General features: G+C 37.1%; 1 protein-coding gene across 7 annotated transcripts in view; it reads left to right on the forward strand.

Moving 5' to 3' along the window:
* Nucleotides 1–23,079, forward strand: part of Stxbp4 (syntaxin binding protein 4) — a 201,915-nt gene extending 178,836 nt beyond the window's left edge. For 5 of the 7 annotated variants that reach the window (XM_074046086.1, XM_074046085.1, XM_074046087.1 and 2 more), the window contains 2 exons: nucleotides 1,905–2,014; nucleotides 22,717–23,077. In XM_074046086.1, the coding sequence (XP_073902187.1) occupies nucleotides 1,905–2,014; nucleotides 22,717–22,769 (163 nt within the window). In that variant the 3' untranslated portion in view covers nucleotides 22,770–23,077. Of the gene's footprint in view, nucleotides 1–1,904; nucleotides 2,015–4,786; nucleotides 8,320–22,716 lie in introns of those variants that run through there. The other 2 variants (XM_074046092.1, XM_074046090.1) reach the window with 2 other exon arrangements.
* Nucleotides 23,080–23,342: the final 263 nt, after the last annotated feature.

Here is a 23,342-nt window from a genome sequence, read left to right on the forward strand (position 1 = left end):
GTTTCTGCAAGAGAATAGTATTTAAATCTGTAGACTGAATAAAAGAGCTCTACCTTCACCAGTGTGAGTGGGCATCATACAGTGAGGGCCCAAATAGAGCAAAAAAGGGAAAAGAAGGGAAAATTCTTTCTTTCAAGCTGAGACACTGATCTTCTGTCCTTAGACCTCAGAACTCCTGATTTTTGGAACTTTAGACTCAGACTAGGTCTCACATCACCCAACCTCAAGGTTCTCAGGACTGTGGCCTCAGACCAAAAACCACACCACTGTCCTGCCTTAGATGTTCCATGTTATCCAGCTTATAGACTGTAGATTGTGAGACTTCTCAGCCTCCATAATCATCTGAGCCAATTCCCATAATAAATTCTCTTCTATCTATTTGTATCTATATGTAGCATCTACATATAGATATATATATTAGATATATAGATATGGATACAGATACAATATTGATTCTTTTTCCCAGGAGAACGCTTACTGATGAACAGGGTTAAGACATAATAATACTTGTTCTTGAAAGCTCTCCCATGTACAATGGATGAGCAAGGACCAAGAGTTGAGACTAGCTTCTTCTCTGGCTATGACACCCTCTCCAAGTGTCTCAACCTCCCTGAGCCTCAGTTCCCTCATTGTACAACAAGCATAACCACAGCTGCCTTGCCTGCCCCAGTAGATAGTTGTAAGCAGTAGGTGGACATGAAAAGGCTCTGGCAACTAGAAAGCACAACCATAATTCTGGATAATGGTGTGATGAAAAGAAAATGTGGCAGATATTGTTATATTCACCAAGGAAGTCTGTGTAGTCCTCTGACCCATTTTCTCAAGCTAGGTGAGGGAATGGAGAAAGAAGCCCAAGGGAGCCAGCATTGCAAAAGGAGTGTCTTCATCCCATCACTTTTTGAGATGGAGACTGTCCTCCCAGCTCTGTGGCACATGGCCACTGTCCAATAGATGAAAATTGATGAGTGGCTGAGTGGGGATTTGTTTTGTTTTGTTTTCATTTTTGCAAACTGTCTTATGACCACAGAGGGGAAAACTAAATTAATTCCTTATGCCTGTAAAATCCCTCTGACAGCTTTTATTGTAATGGAAGATGACAATGGTTATCAGAGCAGAAGAAACATGCTTGAATGAAAATAAATACCAAACACCTTTTGGGAAATGAGGTACCTCCTGTGGTCCTTGCAGCTGGCCTGCTCCCTAAAGTATGGCAACCACAGTTGTCTAATGATAGTCTAACCATGATTTCTTCTTGCTTTCAAGAGTGTACCTCCTCTTTTTGAGTTGTACAGAATTTTAAATGTCACAGTAATAACATTTTTCCCCAAGATAACATGAAATATCATTGGAGCTTAATGGAGATGAACAAATGATCAAATTCAGTGGTTAGTGATATATTATGTTAGAGAAATTAGAACTATTCCACAAGCTGAAAAACCTCAGAATTTTGTTAACACAAATAAGAAATAAAGTGCAAAATCTATTTCTGAATCCCTTCCATGCACCCAATCCTGTTCCAAGTCCTTTACATCTAACATTTAATCCTGACAGTCCTTCAGGTGGGAATTATCTCCATTTAACACAGCAATTCAGATAAATTCATTGACCTATACAAACCATGTCACTTGTGGATGTGAATGTCTACCTCTCAAGCTATATGTCCTCAACAAAGTTACTTAAGTCCTATTTAGAATTCAAATAATATATCATTCATAAGATTATAGAGGATTACATTCAGTAACTTATGAGTAGCACTTTAGTTTAGTGCCTACTGTCCAACTCTCTGTCTGGCACTTAATAACCTTTCCAGACATTCAAGTTTCCTTCCCACTCTCCATCACTTACCTTCCTTAAATAGCTACTGTTTTGTGTGCCTGAAATATAGCATTTATTCTTCCTTATAGAAGAAGATACCTGGAATTGAAAGGACTGAAGGAACTCTCAAGTCCACTGGTTGTCAAACTATACTCTACTGAACCTTCTTATGGGATGTGGGATGGAGAAGTAAGTTCAGGTAAGATGTACACTACTGCCCATCTTTCCATACATTCTCTATTAAATAGAAATTTCACTGCCATTATGTGAACTTGCCTACACACCTCCCCAAATGATTACTAGCACTGAAACATGGATGAATTTATAACCAAAAAAATGAATTAAACAGTAGTTTGAGGAAAATACTTTACATAGTGAATGCCATGAATAAGAATTTTCAGGATACAAACAATGGAAATAAAAGCTCTAGCTATATGTCAAACTAACATAAACACAGGAAGAGAGGTTTTAAAAATCAGTAGCTTCATTATCTATTAATACTTCTAAAATGAATCAAATTAAAATAAACAGGTGACTTTGCCTAGTAAATCAAAGAATATAGTGTTGTAAAGTAATAGGTATATAAAGGAAAAGTATATCCTTACTGAAACCAAATGGAGAACATATGTGGTGCTCCAAATTCTAAAGAATGAACGATGTTTAGATCAGAGGAACACAGAAGTGCCAAAAGGAAATTGATTTAGGAATTTAAAAAATGAATTCCTGACTTAGTGAAGAGGAAATAAAATTATGAGATTTTTTATCTGTATTGGAGCTACATAGTCTTTGGAGGCAAACAAACTTGGAGAGAAATGCACAAAATTCTTGTGATCATTTGTCAATCAATTAATGCTTCAAAGGCCAGTTGTTATGAATGTTAAAAGACAAATTATTATATTATCATGTAAGACCTCAATAAAGATCACTTCCCTTTCTCTTTTTCCCCATTCATTCCTCTTGCCTCCACTTTACAGTTACTTCCTCATTTTCACAGATGATAAAAAAGAATAAGTCAAGGACCTCTAAAATAACTTTAAGAGGCCCAAAATTAAGAAGAGCTATTCCTCAAATCAAAAGAGAGAAAGAGACCAACAAAAGTTTTATTCAGTGAGTCTTAGTGCTTAGCTGTAAGGCTAAGGAATACACTGATGTCCAAAGTTGCCTCATCCAAACAGATTTGCAAATTTGTTTCAGACCTCTGTTGAAGTTTCTGCCTCTCTTAGAGAGTTTATTGCTATCATTAATGTATACTGAATTATGTTCTTTCCCTCTAACTAGTTGTGCATAGAAGTAGGCAGCACACTCACTCATAAGGAGGATGATGTGTAAAAGGAGACCAGAGAATCAGGATACCATAAATATGCAGAAAACATGCCCATATGATCAAGCTTCAGAAGGAACCAAGAAAGCCTTATTGTGCTATTAGGAATATGCACAACCAAGTATGTGCTGATCTGCACTCCTCCCATGGTTTCTGCCAAAAAGGTTGAAGTGCTGATGAATTTTTTTAAACTCCAGGACTCTATGGAACCCATTTTTAGAATGCCAGATATCATGACATGCTGCAGATTGTATCAGCCAACCCAAACCTGGCTAGTCTCGGAAATAGATGATATAGCATCCTGGAGCTATCCCTCTTTCCTCCCAGAATGGATTCAGGAAATACAGGTCATACCATTGACAAAGCTCCCTTCCAAGATTGAGAGGTTGTAACGAGAACACATCTGAATCCTCTCCAGAAGTGGCTGCCAAGAACCCTGAGGAGGATGCAGGAGCATCTGGAGAGGAGGATGACTCAAGGGAGATAAGGCTCAGCCCTTCATTTCTGCCAATCAGGAATTTAGAGGGACTTAGAATGAAAGCACTCTAAGGAAATCCACTTTTTCTGTCATTTTTATGGCAGGCAGACATAAGAATTAAACATCTTTGCTCTGATAGAACAGCCCAGAAGGATTAAATCATAGCAACCTCAGTATTAAGTGTGCTGAGCCCCATGCTCATTATCTTATGAAATCTTCCTGATGTCCCATGATTGTTACTGTTATCTCCACTTGCCAGATGAGGAAACTGAGGCTCTGAGGTTATGCAAATATAAGACCTGAGAGCAGTGAGTGTTGAAACCACATCTAGATGTTCCCTTTGCATTGAAGATAATCCTCTGCCTAACAAGATGCTTAGCACACTATAAGCATCAGTAAATAATGATTGCCTATGTTGATGAAGCTGAATAAGGGCAACACTGGATTAATAGAAACCTGGCTCTAATCAGCTGTGTAATTTTGGGTAAATTGCTTTATGTCTCTGTATCACATTACCCTCATATGAAGCGAGGAGTTTAGATTAGGTACTCTCTTGTTAACTAGGACATGATAAATAAGTAATATGTTGAGCCAGCAATTAAAATAAGCCATTCATCAAGTCTAAATCAGAATCCCCACTGTCACTCCAAACATAGATCCAGCTATCTAAAAATGCTTCTCTCTCCCAAAATCAAAGAAGCATGAGGGCTGGAAAGACACATATCTTCCTCTCCAGAGTTTCCCTGTGGCTTGACTGGAGAGAGCACTGCCATAAACAGAAGGGCCTGTAATCACAGTTGCCATTGCATTTTCGATGACTAGCTGATCTGATTTATTTCAGTCAAAAACACTGGAGCCAGTCTTGACTTTAGAGGACTCCACAAAAGATTTCTCTCTTTTCTTAGCCTACGGTTCTTTCCTGGCCATTGGAATGTGAAGATCTTTTCCACCAAAATGACCATATAATGACAGGAAAAGCTGTTAGAATGTGCTCAGAGAACAAACATGATCTTGAAATGTTTTCAGACATTCCTTTCTTTAAAAAGACTCTTTTTCCTCCTTTAAAGGCAATAAATAACAGTACTTGTTCAGAACTTATTGAACTAATAATGAATTGCTTTTGTATCCTTTCTTACCCTACTGTAACCATACCCATTTGTTATCCTTTTCAGTCACTGTCTGCTTCCAGATGTGAGCATTCTTCTCATCTATCCAGACTGCCAAAATCTTCCTCCTCTGGGAACACTTCCCTGAATCCCTAGGCAGACATGATTCTTTCTATAGTAATGAATCATATTTAAAGTCAAAATCCATGATTTTTTTCCTTTTGTATTCTCAGTATCTAGCTGAGTGCCTGACCCAACATAGTCATCAGACATATATTTTACAAAGAAATGTTGAAAAGATGATTCAAAGTATCAAGGAAAACATTAACTAGTAGAATAATGAAAAATAATGATGAGAAATATTTTAATAAAGATTATCAGGGAATCAGTAATTACCATTTTTCCTCTCTAAACTTCATGAAACATGCACCTTGGTAGGGAAAATGGTGGGTTAGAGACAACCATCATATCCTTGCATCTTCATGAATCTGAAACTAAATGTTAAAAGTGCAAATTATAGCATGGAAACACAAGAAATATGAAAAGGCAAGGCAACATGACTCCTCTAAAAGCAAATTAACTCCTCAATAAAGAAACGATGATACTGAAATGGTTGAAATGCCAAAGAACTTAAAAGTCAGTTTCAAAACTGATCAGTGATTACAAAGAGGATTCAAACAAACAGAAGGATATAGTAAAGATGTCAATTCAAGACCTGGATGAGAAAGTCAGCAACATGAGTGAGAAATTCAGCAAAGAAATTGAAATCCTTTAAAACATCAAATGGAAATGTTGGAAATAAAAACTCAATAAATAAATCAACTTTAAAAAATGACACAGCAGAAACCACCAATAGATTACACCAAAAAAAAAAAAAACAAAGAATATCAAGGATTGGAGACAAAAGTCAAGTAAATATTACATTCAGACAGCAATAAAGAAAAAAAATAGGGCTGGTGGAGTGACTTAAGTGGTAAGAACACCTGCCTAAAAAGCATAAGGCCCTGAGTTCAAATTCTGTGCCACCCATGCCACCAAAAAAAAGAAAGAAAAAAAAAGAGAAAGATGACCAAGCATAACCTTCAAGAATTCTAGGCATGATCAAGAGACCAAACATATGAATCCATGAGGTAGAAGAAGGAGCTGTGATACAAATTAAAGGCATAGAGAACCTATTGAATAAAATTATATGAAAAAATTTCCCAAATCTAGGGAAAAATATAGACATCCAAGTACAGGAGGCATTTAAAACCCCAAATATACATGACCAGGAAAGAACCACTCAACATGACATTATAGTTAAAATGCCAACTACAAAGCAGAGAGAAAAATGTCAACTTACTTACAAAGGTAAACTCATCAGAATTATACCAGACCTCTCAGTAGAAACACTAACATCCAGGAAAATATGGATTCCACACCCTAAGGGTAACTAACTGCCAAAAGTTATTATTATATCCAACAGTAACCTTTAAAAATCACTGTCCAAGATAAGCACATACTAAAGCTATTCATGACCACTAAGCCAGCATTACAGAAGATACCTAAAGGAATCCTACACAGGAAGAAAAGCAGTTACAAACATGAAAGCTTGGGAAAATAAATTTCATGAGAGGAATAGATGAACAAATGAAAATTAGGAAACAGTCAAATGTTCAACTCAGTAAACCAACAAACTTCTATGATGGATAAGGGAGACAGAAAAACATTACTTGAATCAACAAGGACAAGTATTACAAGAATCAACAAATACTTCTCAACAATAACCATAAATGTAAATGGTCTTAACTCTCCAATTAAGAGGCACAGACAATAAAATGGTTCATTTGATTAAAAATACAAGTCCAATGTTTGCTGTCTGGAAATAACACACCTCACTGGCAAAGGCACACAGGGATTTAAAGTGGAAGGATGAAAAATGATGCTATATCAATCAAATAGAGGCCAAAATCAAGCAGGAATATCTATACTTATATCTGACAAGTAGTATTCAAGCCAAACTTAGTCAAAAGATGTAAAGAAGTTCATTACATAAATAAATAAAACAATCCATTGAGAAGATATAACAATTGTAAATACATGTACTGAACTTTGGTACACACAATTTCATCAAAAAAATTGGATATAAAGGAACAGATAGGTGAAGATCCAAAAATAGTGTATGGCTTCAATACCCCCCTCTCATCATTACCCAGATCATCCAGACAAAAAGTCAACAAAGAAATTCAGGGCTAAACTGCACCATAGATCAAATATTCTTGTAAGGTATATAAAAAGTATTCTGTCCAGAGCAGCAAAGCACACATTCTTCTCAGTAGTCTGTGGAACTTTCTCCAAAACAGATCACATTTTAGGCCATAAAACAAGTCTTAACAAATACCAACAAATGAAATAATTTCTTGTATCTTATCAAACCACAATGCAATAAAATTAGAAGTCAATAGCAAGAGAAACTAAACAAACACATGGAGACTGAACAATATACTTTTGAATAATCAGTGAGTCATTGAACAAATCACAGAGGAAATTTTAAAAATTTCTAGAATTACATGAAAATAAAAACAGAATTTACCAGAACCTTTGGAATGCAGCAAAGGCATTTCTAAGAGGGAAGTTTATATCTATGAGTGCCTACATTAAAAAAATAAAAGAGATCTCAGATAAATGATGCACCTCAAGATTTTAGGAAAACAAGAACAAGTCAAACCCAATTAGTACATGGGGCAACATAATAAAGATCAGGACAGAAATTAATGAAATGGAGACTAAAACAACAACACAAAGAATCAAACAGAGGTGATCTTTGAAAAGATAAACGAGATGGACAAACTCTTATCCAAACTAACTGAAAGAAAGAGAAGACCAATTCTTAAATAAAATTAGATTAAAAGGGGTTTATCACAGATAACAAGGAAATCCAGATGATTATTAAAGAATATTTTCTAATAATTGCATAATCTGAAAGAAATGGATTACATTTCTAGACACATATGATCTACCTAAATTGAATGAAGAGGATATAAACAACTTAAAATATATCTGTAATGAGCAACGAGATTGCAGCAGGAATTAAGTCTCCCAACAAGAAAAATCCAAGAACTTGATGGATTCACTGCTGAAGTCTATCAGATTTTTAAAGAAGAACTAATACCAGTGCTCCTCAAACTATTCCATAAAATAGAAAGGGAAGAAACACTACCAAACTCAGTCTACAAAGCCAATATTACCCTCATACAAGATATGGACACAATAACAAAAAAGTAGACCAAGTTCCCTAATGAACATAGGCACAAAAATTCTCAGTAAAATATTTGCAAACCAAATTCAATAACACATCAAAAGAAAATATAACATTATCAAGTTGATTTCATTCCAGGGATCCAAGGATGGTACAATATATGCAAGTCAATAAATGTAATACAGCACATAAATAGAATCAGGAACAAAAATCACATGCTCATTTTACTAGATGCAGAAAAAGTCTTTGACAAAATTCAATGTACCTTCATGATAAAAACTCTGAAGAAACTAAAAAAAAGAGGTAACATACAGCAAAATAATTAAGGTTATATATGACAAACTGATAGCCAATGAGAAAAACTGAAATCATTTATTCTAAGATCAGGAATGAGAGAAGAGTATTCACTCCACTTTTATTCAATATATGCTTGGATACCTAGCCAGAGTAATAAGGCAAGACAAAGAAATAAAAGGAATAAAAATAGGAAATTAAAACCTCAAATTATCCCTATTTAGGTCTGTGTGTGGCTCAAGTGGTAGAGCTCCTGCCTAACAAGCACAAATCCCTAAGGATCAAACTCCAGTACCACCAAAAACTTATATGTGTTTGCAGACAATATGACCTTATGCTTAAAAGACCCTAAGACTCCACCAAAAAATTCAGATCTGTTAAACACTTTCAGCAAGTACAGGATACAAAGTCAACATGCAGAATCAGTAGCTTTTCTATAACCCAACAACAAACATGCTGAGAAGGTAGTCAGGAAAATAATCCCATACATAATAGCCCCCCCAAAAATATATAAACCCTAGGGATAAACCTACCCAAGGAGGTGAAAGACCTCTTCAGTGAAAACTTTAAAACACTGAAGAAAGAATTAAAGATGCTAAGAGATAGAAAGACCACTTATGTTCATGGATTGGCAGAATTAATACTGAAAAAAATGACTATATTACCAAAAGTAATTTACATATTCAATGCAATACCCATGAAAATTCCAATGACATTCTTCAAAAAAAATAGGAAACACCATCCTAAAATTCTTATAGAAGCACAAAATACTCTGAATAGCCTGAGCAAAAACAACAATGCTGGAAGTATCTCAATACTACACTTTCGTACTAGACCCATAGTATCAAACACAGCAGAGTACTAGCACAAAATGAGACATATAGACCAATGGAATAGACTAGAGGACCTCTGCAGCTACAGCCATCTGATTCTTGGCAAAGTTGCCAAAACATGTGCTGGAAAAAAGGCAGTCTCTTTAGCAAATGATTTTGGGGAGACTGGATATCCACTGAAACTAGACCCCTATTTCTCACCCTATACAAAAGTCAACTCAAAATGAATCAGACTTTAATGTAAGACCTAAAACTTTGAAACTACTAGAGGGAAACATAGGGGAAACACTTGAAGATATAGGCATAAGCAATGTCTTTCTGAGTAAGACTCCAATTTCTCAAGAAATAAGAACAAGAGTTGACAAATAGGGTTACATCAACTCAAAAACCAATCCACAACAAAGGAAACAATTCCAAAGTAAAGATACCAACTACAGAACAGGAGAAAATCTTTGTTGTGTCTTTTTTAAATCTTTATTTTATTTTTTAATTAGGCTATACTAATAATATGAGGGGATTTCATTGTGATACTTCCATACATGCATACAGTATACTTTGAACAAATCCCCCCCTCCATTATATTTCCATTCCCACCTTCCTCCTCCCACCTTTCATAAACAGTGCTTAGTGGGTTTCATTATACTGTATGCATATGTATATATAAAGTATATTTTGATCCTCTTCACTCTTCAGTATCCTTTCCTTTCCCCATTCCCCATCCCACTAATTGCCCCCAGACAGTCCCCTATTTACATTGATGTCCCTAGGCCTATGAGTGAGAGCATTCTCTCACTCAGCATGATCTCCAGTTCCATCCATTTTCCTGAAAATGACATAATTTCATTATCCATTCAGTGGTTGTTGGACACTTCAGCTGTTTCCATAGTTTGCTTATTGGGAAGAGAACTGCAATAAACATGGGTATGCAGGAATTTGTCTTGTATATTGATTACTACTCCTTTGAATATATGCCAAAGAGTGATATGGAAAGATCAAAAGGTAAGTCTATTTTTAGTGTTTGAAGGAACCTCCATACTGATTTCCATAGAGGTTGTACTAATTTACATTCCCACTAACACTGTATGAAGGTTCAGAATAGAAGAAAATCTTTACCAGCATTTGACAAGGAATTAATATGCAGAATATATAAAGAACTAAAAAAATTAAACACCAAAAGAACAAATAATCCAATAAATGGGCAAATGAATTGACCAGTCAGTTCTGAAAGATAGAAGTTTAAGTGGCCAATAAATACATGAGAAATGTTCAAGGTCAATAGCCATAAAGGAAATGCAAATCAAAACTACATTGAAATTCCATCTCACCCCAGTCAGAATAGCTGTGGTCAAGAGGACAAACAGCAACAAATGTTGAGAAGGATTCAAGGAAAATGTAACCCTTATACATGGTTGGTAGGAATGTAATTAGTCCAGCCACTGTGGAAAATCAATATGGAGGTTCCTCAAAAAGCTAAAAATACACCTACCATATAATAATCCTGCTATACCATGCTTGGAAATATACCCAATGGAATCAAAGTCAACATACAATAGAGATACCTACATACCCATAATAATTGTGGCACTATACACGCCATCCAAATTATGGGATCGGCCTGTGTGCCCATCAGAAAACAAATTGATAAGCAAAATGTGGTATATATACCAAAAGAAAGATAAAATTATGTCATTTTCAGGAAAATGAATGTAACTGGAGATTATTGTATTAAGTGAAGTAAGCCAGGCTCAGAAAGACAAATATTGCTTGAGTTGTCGCTGATGTGTAATCTAGATTAAAAAACACACAAAGAGACATGAAAGTAGAAGAGGGATTATTTAGGGGTAAAGGGCACCAGAGGAAGGGAGGAAGGATATAAGAGAGGGTGATGGGGTATGAATATGATCGAAGTACATCATGTATGCATATGAAAACATCATAATTAAACCTATTACTTTGTGACTTGAATGAGCTCTGTGTATATAATAGCCAAGACAGTTTATCTGAGAGACAAAAAGGTGGATTTCCAGAAAATCCTATTGCATTTGCATCACAGCTTACTTTGAGCTTACAAATGGATGAAAGGATCAACCCTCACATCGTCAAGCATCCAGGAGAAACAGGCTGAGCATCACTGACCTCGATCTGAGAGATGAAGCAAGTACAAGGTCAAGTTACGTGTCCCAGTTGGAAGGAGACAGTTTAGTGTGAAATTGGCAAGGGTGAGTTATAAAATGATTATTGTTGAAAATAAACTGTACAAGGAAATAAATTCAAAGTGCCACTCTTCTTTGACTTGGACCAGTTCTGTGGCTCTATTTAGACAAGGTTCTTAAAGAATAGATAACAGACAAAACATGTAATCCTCTTCCATGTGCATCACAGCAATAGGTCAGCAGAAATAGGTCATGAATGTAAACTTAGTTAAGCAGGGTTGGAACCTTACCATTGTCCCTTAAAAACTGTTGGCCATGCATCATTCTCCTTTCTAGAAGAGTAATATTTATATATTGTTAAATGTAGGGACTCAATAACTGTTACTCTCCTACCTCCAGGCTATAGGTTACTAAAGAAAAAGACTGATTGTGAATATTAAGGTTTGGATCTTAAATGTTCCCAAAGGTTCATATGTTAAATGGTTGGCCACAAGTCTCTTATACTGTTGGGAGGTAGCAGAACCTTTAGTAGATGTGGCCTAGTGAAAGGAAGTTAGGTAACTGAAGACATGCCCTTGAAAGGGATATTGGGACCCCTACCCCTTCCTCTCTCTCTCATTGTTTCCTGGCTGCCATGAGGTTCGCAGCCTCTTCCACCACATGTTCCTGCTGCCATGATGCAGTGCCTCATCACAAAACCAAAAACAATAAAGCCAAACAACCATGGACTGAAACCTCTGAGACCACTAGCCAAAATAAACACCCAAGTTGATTATCTTGGGTGTTTTTGACAAAAAGCTGATTAAAACAGGGAAAATTCCTAAAATAGGAAGAACTTGGCCAGATTTCCAACTAGGGAGGTTTTACTGCTGAGCTAAATTTGTTTCAGAAAGGAACCACAAAGGTAGGAATCTTCAAAAATTGAAATCTCCATTGGGCCACTCATTTTAATCAGATAAATACTTATGAAGCACCCACAATATGACAATCTCTGTTCTAAGCCCTGGGGATATGGAGAACAGAACAGAAATGTCTTCCCTTAGGGAGCTCACCAAGGTATTGGGAAAGACATTCATTAAAGATGTACATGCATGTGAGGTGAGCACTTTGAAAGGGTGCCAGGGGAGCCTATGGGTACACAGGGTCTGATCAGTATCATCAAGAATGACCCTATATGAGGAAGGTCCATTTATACTGAGAATGAGATAATAAGAATAAAATGGTAGATTTTATATTTCCTTCTACCACTAAATGCCAAAGAAGTTTCTCATATTCCTACTATGTGGCAAGTTCTAGCGATGCAAAGATAAAGAAGAAAATATGATGTTCCTGCCCACTTAAGACTTCAAAACCCACAGACAAATAAAATAAATTGTACTGAAATCAAGTAATATCATAAACAAAGGGCTTTGGAACAGAGGAGGAAATGATGGATCTGTTCCCAAAGAGAGATAGCAAGCACTCCATGAAGGAGATCCAGCATTGTGGTTTAGGAGGCAATTTTCCTGCTATCCCCAGAACTTTTACACTGTGCATATAAGTGATGCCCTACAGTGCCAGCTGGTATTGTTAACAACTCAAGGCATTAATGTAATACAGTGATGCCCTCTGAAAATAAATAGAGCTGATAAAGAAATTAACGTGTTCAAAAATAAATGCATCATCTGCTGACTTACTTACATCTTCACACACAGTGAGGTTTACTTGAAGCTAGAGAGAAAGAATGTAGCAATAAATTTAAACTCATAAGTGATAGCCTTGGAAAAGGTCAATGTCCCTTCCCCAATATCATGAACTTAAAGCAACTGGAGTTACTTCATTTCCAGGGCTCTTTTCAGTTTTCATATTATATTACCTTCACATTCAAATTTCATTGGTTCTTCCCAACAAGTCTAAAAACAAGGAGTGCAGAGCTTTCATTCCCACTATCTGGATGAGGGAGCTGAGAGTCAAGGACAGTAGGTTTTTTTTAGATTTCACATGATGGAGAGTGGTAAGGGGGATACTAGAACCCACATTCTAATTTGAAAATAATGATCAAATACATCCAACAGTGCTCCTCAAACCATAATGTGCACGTGAGACACTGGAGAGTCAGAATGCTGAGTTGGATTCGTAAGTCTGGGATGAGACTTGAGATTCTGCATTTCCATCTGCCTCTGTGCTGCCAGCACTACTGGAGAAAGGGTATTCTTCACAATGGAAGACAATCATAGTCTTTATTTCCCTGGAAAAAAATTATTCCAAATGGTTGTGACAATGGACGATCCTTCCTACTTGTAAAATACCAGATCGTGGCCCTCAACTTTTACCTACACAGTACCTTTTTCCGAGGTCATGGAAGTTGTATTAGTTACTTTGCATTGCTGTGACAAAATAACTGACATTGAAAAACTTAAAAGAAAGATTTATTTTGGCTTATGGTCTCAGAGGTTTCAGTCCATGGTAATTTGGTCCTGTTGCTACTAGGTCCATGAATGGGAAGGCAGAATATCATGACGGGGAGCATGTGGTGGAGCAAACTAGTTCACCTCATGGTGGGTAGGAGGCAGAGAAAGAAAGGAAGGATCCAAAGACAACAGATAGTCCATTTGTTAATCCATTGATGAAGTTAGAGCCCTCATGATCCAATCACCATTGAAAAGCCTATCAACTGGCAACCAAGACCTTAACTCATTAAATTTCAGGGGACATTTTTAGATTCAACCCATAAAAGAAGTCTTCTGTTACAGTTTATCTATTGCAGTCCTTTCTCTGGTCTCCATTTCATCCAGTCCCTTTTCTAGATCTTTCTCAGTCTCCAACTCTTTAATTCTATTACTATAACGTTCATGCTTGACCACCAAACCATGTCTTTGAAGTCACAATGACAACTTGAGGTGTTCTCCAACATAACCACCAATTCTTTAAACTTCTGGACACCAACTGGATACCCAACAATTCAGAATATTTCTGACACTAGATACCCAGCATTATAGCACACCCCAGAAACTAAGGGTTCAGTTTTACAAGGCTACCTCCAATAGCAGACACCAGTCACAAGTCTTGGTGTTTCTGACTGATTTGTCATAAAGTATGGGTTCTCACATACTTTATGGGTCCTCCCCAGACTCGACAATTTATTAGAACCACTCATAGAACTCAGGAAAGTACTTTATTCACTATTACCAGATAATTATAAAAGATTCAACTCAGAATTAGCTAAATGGAAGTGATGAATAGGACAAAGTATTGGGGACAGGGGTGCAAGGAGCTTCCATGCTTTCTCCAGGAATACCACAATACCACTCTCCTACCATCTTGATATGTTCACCAATCCAGAAGCTCTCCAGAGCCCATTGTTAGGCATTTTAAAGGAGAGTTCATTACAAATAAATGATTGATTAAATCATTGACTACTGTGATTGAACTTAACCTCTATCCTCTCACTTCTCTGTAGAAGTTATCTAGTAGCTTCAGCCACCAGTCTTTTTGTTAGCATACAAAAGTGCTTTACCTTGGATTCTGTGGAGAATCCAAGGATTTTAGAAGCTGTATGCTAGGAACCATGGACAAAAGCCAGATATATATTTATTGTGGCACATGAGTGTTATTCACATTTTGCACTCTTCATTGTATCCCACTTTCTGAGTAAAGGCCAATTCACCATGCTGCCTTTCAACGTAATAGGAAATGACAAGTCACCTTCATAAGTAGCCAGGCAATAACTACTTATATTCCATTTTGTCCCATAGGCACTGTGTTTCAGGACAACCTCCCTAAAAATAAGACACAAGTTGGTTTGGGACAAGAATAACATTAGCATCAAAGAACAAAAAGTGAGGAAAATGATGAGACTTGGGACTCACAACCCCAAAACATACCATCTTGGAATATTGAAAAATGACAGAAGCAGGAAGATCTCTCTAACTTTCCCACTACCATTCTTGACCCTCATATGAGAAGTGCCCTTCCTATACCAGGAGGAAAAGAACATCCTTATTTCTGAAGATAAAGGGACACAGAGAAGAATTTGAGCAAACAGGCCTTGCTAAGTTTCCCCAGTCTATCACCATTGAGTCACATCCTCTTTCTTCTATCATATTTCTACATAATGATTCACTCTTCATCAAATCTATTATAAAATATACTTAAGGTCTCAATTTCCTTATGATACTTCATGACCTATTTGCCAACAAGTTCCATTGTGCAATCCCTACCTACTAATGCACCATTCCCTGCCACACATCAAACTACTGTCAAATTACAATACATAGAGTGCCATTGAGAATTCTCATAGCTTTGTGAAACAATCTTCTTTTTGCTCAGAATTGTCTATCCAACCTATATGATACACTTTTTGAGCTTCCATTCACCTGGTTCAACTTGTCTATTTTTAGATATACCTTATCCACCATAGAGAACTAATCAGACTTTTTGTTGTGACCTTCTCTTATATCCACTTCTCCAGTATAACTTTTTATGATATTATGACTATTTGTTTGCCCATCAATTCCCCACAGCTTAACTTTGAGTTCCTTCAAATGTATTTTGCCCCACTATCCACCACCATTTCTGGCACAATTGGAAGAACTCGGTAATTGTTTGGTGAATGAATGAATGAATGAATTAAGAATGAATGAATTCAACATATACTGGAATTCCTAGCCAGAGCAATTAGGCAAGAAGAAGGAATAACAGGAATACAAATAGATAAAGAAACTGTCAAAATATCCCTATTTGCAGACGACATGATCCTATACCTTAAAGACCCAAAAAACTCTACTCAGAAGCTTCTAGACATCATCAATAGCTATAGCAAGGTAGCAGGATATAAAATCAACATAGAAAAATCATTAGCATTTCTATACACTAACAAAGAGCAAACTGAAAAAGAATGTATGCAAACAATTCCATTTACAATAGCCTCAAAAAAAAAATCAAATACCTAGGTGTAAACCTAACAAAAGATGTGAAAGACCTCTACAAGGAAAACTATACACTTCTGAAGAAAGAGATTGAGGAAGACTATAGAAAGTGGAGAGAGCTCCCATGCTCATGGATTGGTAGAATCAACATAGTAAAAATGTCTATACTCCCAAAAGTAATCTACATGTTTAATGCAATTCCCATCAAAATTCCAATGACATTCATTAAAGAGATAGAAAAATCTACCATGAAATTTATATGGAAACACAGGAAGCCATGAATAGCCAAGGCAATAGTCAAAAGAACAATGCTGGAGGTATCACGATACCTGACTTCAAACTATATTACAAAGCAATAACAATTAAAAACAGCATGGTACTGGCGCAAAAACAGATATGAAGACCAGTGGAACAGAATAGAGGACCCAGATATGAAGCCACACAACTATAACCAACTTGTCTTTGACAAAGGAGCTAAAAATATACGATGGAGAAATAGCAGCCTCTTCAACAAAAACTGCTGGTAAAACTGGTTAGCCGTCTGCAAAAAACTGAAACTAGATCCATGTATATCACCCTATACCAATATTAACTCAAAATGGATCAAGGAACTTAATATCAGACCACAAACTCTAAAGTTGATACAGGAAAGAGTAGGAAATACTCTGGAATTAGTAGGTATAGGTAAGAACTTTCTCAAGGAAACCCCAGCAGCACAGCAACTAAGAGATAGCATAGATAAATGGTACCTCATAAAGCTAAAAAGCTTCTGTTCATCAAAAGAAATGGTCTCTAAACTGAAGAGAACACCCACAGAGTGGGAGAAAATATTTGCCAGCTATACATCAGACAAAGGACTGATAAACAGAATATATAGGGAACTTAAAAAACTAAATTCTCCCAAAACTAGTGAACCAATAAAGAAATGGGCAAGTGAACTAAATGAACTTTCTCAAAAGAAGAAATTCAAATGGCCAAAAAACACATGAAAAAATGCTCACCATCTCTAGCAATAAAGGAAATGCAAATTAAAACCACGCTAAGATTCCACCTCACCCCTGTTAGAATAGCCATCATTAGCAACACCACCAACAACAGGTGTTGGCGAGGATGCGGGGGAAAAACGAACCCTCTTACACTGTTGGTGGGAATGTAAACTAGTACAACCACTCTGAAAAAAAATTTGGAGGCTACTTAAAAAGCTAGACATTGATCTACCATTTGATCCAGCAATACCACTCTTGGGGATATACCCAAAAGACTGTGACACAGGTTACTCCAGAGGCACCTGCACACCCATGTTTATTATGGCACTATTCATAATAGCCAAGTTATGGAAACAGCCAAGATGCCCCACCACTGACGAATGGATTAAGAAAATGTGGTATCTATACGCAATGGAATTTTATGCAGCCATGAAGAAGAACGAAATATTATCATTCGCTGGTAAATGGATGGAATTGGAGAACATCATTCTGAGTGAGGTTAGCCTGGCCCAAAAGACCAAAAATCATATGTTCTCCCTCATATGTGGACATTAGATCAAGGGCAAACACAACAAGGGAATTGGACTTTGAGCACATGATAAAAGCTTTAGCATACAAGGGAGGTGTTAGGATCGGTAAGGCACCTAAAAACTTAGTTAGCATTTGTTGCCCTTAACACAGAGAAACTAAAGCAGTTACCTTAAAAGCAACTGAGGCCAGTAGGAAAAGGGGACCAGGAACTAGAGAAAAGTGAGATCAAAAAGAATTAACCTAGAAGGTAACATACACGCACAGGAAATTAATGTGAGTCAACTCCCTGTTTGGCTACCCTTATCTCAACCAGCAAAAACCTTTGTTCCTTCCTATTATGGCTTATACTCTCTCTACAACAAAATTAGAAATAAGGGCAAAATAGTTTCTGCTGGGTATTGAGGGGGTAAGGGGAAGAGGGAGGGAGTAGAGTGGGTGGTAAGGGAGGGGGTGGGGGCAGGAGGGAGAAATGACCCAAGCCTTGTATGCACATATGAATAAAAAAAAAATCAGACTGGAAGCGTGGCTCAAGTAATAGAGAGTTTGTCTAGCAAGTGCAAGGCCCTGAGTTCAACCTCAGTACTGCCAAAAAAAAAAAATCAAAGTTAGCTCACTATAGAGATAGCTGCATACTCATGTTTATTATGGTACTATTCACAATAGACAAATTATACAATCAGTCTTTGTGCCGATCAACAGATGACTGGACAAAGAAAATGTAGTATATATGCACAATGGAGTTTTATTCAGCCATAAAGAATGAAATTATGTCACCAGCAGAAAAATGGATAGAACTGAAGATCACCATGTAAAGTTAAATAAACCAGTCCCCCAAAGACAGGTATCCCATGTTTTCTCTCATATGTTAAATGGGTGCGGTATGGGGGGAAGTGAAAGGGTGACTACCAGGGATATAGAAAAGGAAGTGGGAGGGGGGAGAATAAGAGAGAGTAATAAAGAGGGTGAATATACTCAAAGTATATTATATGTATATATGGAAATAACATAATGAAACTCCTTACTTTCTATAATTACTATACTAATAAAAACATAAATTTTATATAAAAAAAAAGAATGAATGAATGGATGTTATAAGAATAGCCCTATCTGGTGCTAGAATAGACTTGATGACACTTCTCTGAGGTTTGAAGTCTAAACCCAAAGATGTTGGACAAATCAATCTGATCTGTAGGATAACATAAATAGCCAAGTCGTAATAATATCACGATGAAGAACATGCATACGTTCCAGCGTGTTTCTAATAAATTCAGCCAACGCTTGAATAAAAATCAAATTCTTCTTACTGAATTCTTAATATAATAAATCAGATCCTTAAACTTGTGGAAAGCAAATGAATGTTCATGGCCCAGTGATTCTTAAATCTGGCTGCATATTAAAATCACCTGGGAAGCAATTAAAACAATTTAGATATCCCAGGCCCAACTAATTAAACAAGAATTTCTTGAGGGTGGAGTGGGGAGGGTGGAGTGGGGAGGGCAGGTATGAATTTAAAAAAAACCTCTCATGTGAGTTGAATATGCAGGAAGGGTTGAGAACTGCTCTGTGGACCTTCTTCAGGAACTCTGTGGAGGGAAACATTCCAGAGACTTAAGTACACATAGGAAAATGTGGTTTCTCTCAAAATGAAAGTGGCCAATGGAAAGTTTCCTGCTTTACAAAGACTGAAGACTAGGAGGAAGACTAGGACAGATCACACAACGGGAACCAAGCTTACAGCTTCCACCAGAGAATCTATAATGGAAAAGTTGTCCTGATCACTTTCAGAAATTCAGGCCAGGACAGAGAGGAGCACTGTAGGGAAGAGCATGAGCCCGCTGGCGGTGGAGAAGTCAAACCATCTGATTTCTTCCTGACTTTTCCTTCAGAATGCGAAATACACAATGCATGAGTGGATTATGGCCACGTGGAGCTAATGTTAGAGATCAGAAACTTAAAACAGTCTTGTGTTGACAAGATAGCCCTCAACTAGGGGTACACATCAAAATCATCAAGGAAAGTCTGAAATTAAAAATATCTCAGAGATAGAACCAATAACTTTTGCTTGTATAGTGTAACTTCCATGAATGTTTTTATCAGGGCTCATTCCTGGCTGACTGTAACTACTTAAAATGAACCAGCATTTGATATAAATTGATTCACCAATTCACCACACTTAAAAGCAAATAAGAAAGACCAATATCATCTTCTCAACATACAGAATTCCTGCATTAGGGTGGTTCATCTCCAAAGGCATTTATTCCTAAATAAACTAAAGAGTATTACCTAGAGACCAGCATGACATACAACTCCATCCAGGACCTAAAGTGCAAGCAGGCAATGCTCTGTTCATAATAACAGCATCTGCTCTGCATTTTCAGCTGGGAAGCAATCTTTCCCCTCTAGCTCCACCGATTCTCTCTTTGGAGCACTGTCAAGGCTGTGACAGAGTCTCCCTTTCCATGCCAATTGTTAAGGTTGGCCCTTTACAATTACTAAGATTAACTTATAGAAATATTTAGTAACAATCTTCCAAGGAAAAAACAAAAAGACTTGGAGATCCTTGTGGATCAGAGCACAGTGCATGCAGCTAACCTCCCACCCATGCCAGTGGCCATTTGCCATACTGTTTTAGGTCTGCATCTGCTGCTGCTTAGCAAAAATTCCATTCACAGCTGTCCAGATGAATCAAATGTCCAATTAGCATTTTTTACACAGTGACAGGACTCTGCCCAAAACAAAAGTTTTAAGACAGAAAGCAGAATGGAACATAGTTTTGTTCATACTCTTGAGGAAAAGAATGCTCAGTGAATTCTTGAATGCTTTAGTAAAAAAGTATAGGAAGCTATCAAAATCCTCCAACAATATGTTACCCACCTTGAGATGTAGTTAAGGTCAAAGAATTTCAATTAATTGTGTGCTTGCTTTTCTAATGAAAAGCCTCATGTCTGTTCTTTCCCATTCCTCAGTTCTGAAAAAACCACCAGTGTCCTAAGTTTGCCTCTGTTACAAATGGGAAATGAAGTGACCCTCTGCTAATAAAACCATCTCCATCTCCATCTCCATCTCCTAGTTTTCAATTTAAACTGCTAAGGTGACAGCAAAATGAACTCATTCCAACCTACAGATTTTTCTTAGTGTTGATAACCAGAATTTATTTTATACTTAAATGTTCAAGTATGTTAAGATAGTTCCCCAAATAACTAGAATTCTAACTCAAAAAGACTCAGTAACATAGCCCAAGAAATGATCAATGTTCCTCCACTGTTTAAAACATTTGAAAGTTTTCCATTTCACACAAAATAAAATTGCTAAACCCAACACTATTTAACCTCTAGCTGTGCCCCCCATCTCAACCTGTGCCTCTCTTCCCTTGGCTCACATACCTACACATGCTGACCTATTTCCATTCCTCACTCATTGAGGCAACTTCCTCTCCACCCCAGGTTCTTGGCACATGCTGTCTCCTGAATACTTTTCCTCTCCCTGACCTTTAGAGCTTCACTTCTGATAGTCTATCCTCAGCCATATTTATCTATCCTCATCTTCCTCCTGTTGGAAAGCCTAATTCCCTTTTTTCTCTCTTCTTTGTAGCACGTACAACAGTTTGTAATTTATTTTTCTATTTGTGTGGCTCTTTTTCTCTCCTCCTCCCCCTTTATCTCTCAGTCAGAGGAAGGCTCCAGAAAGGCAGAGCTTAAGTTGTTCATGCTCACCATAGCATCTTCACTGACTAGCCAAATGCGATTCCCTTCACAGTGTCTTAATAAGTATAAAGTATCTTTAAGAATGAATGAGGGAAGGCTCTGTTAATTCACAGTGTGACACACCATATGTGACAGTGGAGCAGGTGGCATTCTTTGCTCAATGGCAGTCCAGGAAAGGCTCTCAGGAAGGCTTCTAGATAAGGCTCCTTCCCTGGGAAAAAGGAAGTGAAAGTTCAAGAGACTTACATCAACGCTAACGACAAGTTGTATTTTACTTAAAAACTCACAAAGCTCTTGCTTGAGCTCTTATTCCCTTTCCTATCTTATAGGCAAAGACTAAATACAGAGTCTCTGCCCTGCCTCAGTTGCCGGAGATCACAAATAAATAAGGGGCAGAAAAAAGATTCAAACACAGGTGTACAGGAACCTAATGTACTGATCTTTCCTCCCCCACTCTTCTTCAGTCTCATTATCCTCCCAGTCTGGCAGTCAAGTTACTCCTGCCAAAGTCTGGAGATGATTTTCAGAGGAATCTACCCTAAAGGAGAAATAATTTAGTTTGGTTTCAAATTTGATTGAATGTACAGCTAAATTAGCTTGCTAGAGGAAATCCATTTTCAGAGGACATTTTTAACAATTAATAAACACAATGCATATGTAAAATACAAAAACAAAACAATGAAAAACAAGCAAACAAATGGGACAATGGAAGAGGAGACGTCAGCAGAGGTCTCTTTCTATCCCAGGCAGGAGTCCTCTGCTATCCATCTTAATGAGGATGCTTGCAGAAGGAGACTCACCCGTATTTTCTTCCTGTCTCTAGAGACAGTTTTACATATGCTTTGCTTAATGCAAGATCCTCCATGGTCAAAATTATGTTCCATTCACTGTCATTTCCCCATGCCAAAGTTGATTTTTTGACAAGCTTCATGGTTAACATGGCAGCCCAGATGTTTCCATGGCAGCGCGTAAGCTGTGGCTGCAGAAAGATCCTTCCCATCCACAGCCACACTGGTATTTTAAAAGGATAATTACACGAACAATTTTTAAAGTCAGCTAAATTTTCTTATTTTCAGATAATGATTGTACCATGTTTATTTCAATTCTGTCTATTTCTAAATTTCTATTTTATTATTGTTTTTATCCAACAAAGATTAAGAAAGAGAAAGGAAGAAAAAAAAGAGAGAAAGGGAGGGAAGAGAAGGAATAAGGATGGAGAGGATAGGAAAGGAGCCAGTGTCTTGTGTTATTAATGAAAATAAATTTAAAGCTCCAATTTCTTTTTCAATATTAAAATACTTAGTAATTATAGCATTTCTCATTCTCATCAGCTTCCAATTCTTTTCTCAGCATGCCTAAGAAATTTGAACATATTCCAGGAAAGAAGTCCAATCAAGATGTAACTGTCAAGGTCACAGAGAAGGAAAGACAGGGAAGACCAAGATAAGACTCACTAGGACATCTGCTCTATCCACATTTGCCTTCTCAGCAGTTTTTCTCACAGTTAAATGTTCAAGCAAAGGAGAGCCAAGCTTCAAGAGCAACAGCCCAGCAAGGCTGAGCTTGCATAAACACAGATAACTGTTGTTATCCAGTGCAACCTGCCACAAGTTTCATCTGAATCATATTTCATAAAGTTAGAAGTTCTTATTATATTGCAGGTAATTAGCATAAATGGTAAATAATTCACCCAAAGGATGGAGTTACATTTACATCATGAAATTCTTTTCTCTTGTCCTTCATTCTTTAGTATCATTTGTAGCATCAATAAATTACCTTTAATTTGCTTAATATTTTTAAGACTTATAGATATGGACACACAGGCACACAAAAGGTATCAGAGTCAACTCAAAAGCTAAGGAATCTTATTCACCAGTCCAAATCCTCTTCTCGACCATGACTGAAATTTCTATTCCTCTCACACCAACTCAGCCCTTTCCCATGGTCTCTCAATCTTGAGAATACCTGAGTTGTTT

Source organism: Castor canadensis, chromosome 11, assembly GCF_047511655.1.
Source record: "Castor canadensis chromosome 11, mCasCan1.hap1v2, whole genome shotgun sequence".
Taxonomy (NCBI): Eukaryota; Metazoa; Chordata; class Mammalia; order Rodentia; family Castoridae; genus Castor; species Castor canadensis.